Source organism: Arvicola amphibius, chromosome 1 (genome assembly GCF_903992535.2).
Source record: "Arvicola amphibius chromosome 1, mArvAmp1.2, whole genome shotgun sequence".
Lineage (NCBI taxonomy): Eukaryota > Metazoa > Chordata > Mammalia > Rodentia > Cricetidae > Arvicola > Arvicola amphibius.
The window spans coordinates 155765874-155768126 of NC_052047.1; the positions used below are offsets into that span (position 1 = coordinate 155765874).

Consider the following 2253-nt stretch of genomic DNA (forward strand, 5'->3'; position numbering starts at 1 on the left):
GCTATCCTAACATTGCTAATCCTAAAGCATGGTACTTGGATGAGAGCGTCCAAAAAGGTAGGCATTATGGTGAGGAAGAATGACAGTGCACTGTCCTACTAAGGCCAGAATTGACCCTTGTAGACACCTTCCTATAGGTGAAGTGGGTAGGTTCATTCTGAAGTCATCAACATATCAACCAAAAAGAAAATAAGTGAGTTATAAAGACAGTTTGAAAGCTCTTTTATTATATCACCAGAATAAAGAAAGACACTGTAATATTGAAGGAGAAGCTTGTACTGTATACTTTATATATGGAAAAGGAAACAAAAAAGTCAAATAACCTGATGCACAGAGTCCTGAAATGTAATATCTGACACAATAAGCACAATAATATGCACAGCAGCAAAGACAATATGGAAAGTATAACAGAATGTAGAGTAAAAAGTCATGAGATCTCGTAAACCTACTCTGAGTGATGGTATCAGAGAGCATCAGGAGACCATGACAGAAAAAAAAGCAAGATACTTTATTTTCTGGATATAAAATGCATGACAACTTTTCATCTTGCCTGAAACAACTTGCAAGCACCCACTCTGTTCATAGATAGAACATGAATATATTGTTGCTGCCTATTATGTAATTAATGATATGCATACAAAATTGACAATGAGGAGAAGTCATCTCACTCAGCTCTATACAGTCTAGGACATCTGTAGTCTAGTAGTGACCCTTCTGCAGGCAACCTTAACGTCTTTATTTCTCAGACTGTAAATCAGTGGGTTCAGCATGGGGATGACCACAGTGTAGAAGACTGATATTACTTTGTCTTCCTCTAGGGATTTTCCTAAGCCACTTCTTATATACATAAAGGTGAGGGTCCCAAAGAAGAGAACCACAGCAGTGAGGTGGGAGAGACATGTGGAGAATGTTTTACCTCTGCCACCTGAAGACTTCATCCTCATGACAGTCTTGATGATGAGCAAGTAGGAAATGAGTATGATCAAGGCATTAACCAAGATGACAAAATTCCCAAATAACACAATGATAATCTCAACGCTTGTTGTATCACTGCAGGCCAGCATCAGCAGAGGTGGAAGGTCACAAAAGAAGAAATTTATCCTATTGTCTTCACAGAATGAGAGGGAGAAGGTACATGTGGTCCTCTGAACGGACCCAGACAATCCACACACATAGGCTCCCATTACCAAACTCCAGCATTTCCTAGGGCTCATGGCCACAGTGTAGAGCAGAGGATTGCTAATGGCAACATAGCGGTCATAGGCCATCACCGCCAAGAGGAAACACTCCGTGCTTGCACAGAAGGTGAAGAAGAAGAACTGAGCAGCACACTGATGATAGGTAATTACGGTTTTGCCTGTGGCCAGTGTGGCCAGAATTTGAGGGGTGATAACTGAGGTGTAGCAGGCATCCATTACAGAGAGATGGCATAGGAAGAAGTACATTGGGGTGTGAAGTTGAATGTCTACCAGAATAAGAATGACCATGCCCAAGTTCCCCAGGATGGTTACAAGATAGAAACTCAGAAACACTAGGAAGAGAGGAATTTCCCACTCTGGGTAGTCAGTAAAACCTATGAGAATGAATTCAGTTACTGTGGTGAAATTAATATTGGTCATATTCAGTGTAGACTATATACTCATCAGAATATAAGAGTGAAATGTAATGAATCCAGGACTGATGACCAGTCTTTTTCTCTATAGTATGTGTTAAGTTTCTATTTCTGAGGTTATTTATACAAGTGTTTTTCAGGAATTGTTGAATCTCAGTGATTTTCCGTAGACATTTCCAAAGCATATGAGGTGACTCTTCAGTTGCTCTTTCTGCTTCAAATTAATTCTGCTTTATGTTTGTAGGTTTCTCTGAGGACAAGAGAGATGATCCTCAGGTTTAGGGATGACCAAAATGACCCTTTGTACCTCCGTCCCAACCCCATTACAGGAAGGAGTCTCCTTTGCTGTATACCAACATGTTTTTATTTGTTGTGCATATGAGCCACCATATCCTCAGGCAGTACAACCGGTTAATTCTCTTCTTGAAGCTGAATCCTGTCTCTCTCTCTCCCCTCCACACACTGATCTTAGCTTTTGTCATTATTCCCAAATAAATGTAGTCCATCTTTTCATGAAATCATTAAAAAATAGGAAGTTCATTAGTCTATTCTTTGTATTCAATAATCCCTTATTTCATACATCCATATATTCTTCTAATTATTATATAATTTTCCAGGATATTGCCTATTCAGATAATACT

The 2253-nt window shown here is 39.3% G+C and overlaps 1 protein-coding gene across 1 annotated transcript; it reads right to left on the reverse strand.

Annotated features, from left to right (window-relative positions):
• Positions 1 to 683: 683 nt before the first annotated feature.
• On the reverse strand, positions 684 to 1619 carry LOC119827831 (olfactory receptor 9I1-like). Its single transcript, XM_038349750.1, has one exon. It carries the CDS (start codon positions 1617 to 1619, stop codon positions 684 to 686), a length of 936 nt encoding a protein of 311 aa, XP_038205678.1.
• Positions 1620 to 2253: the final 634 nt, after the last annotated feature.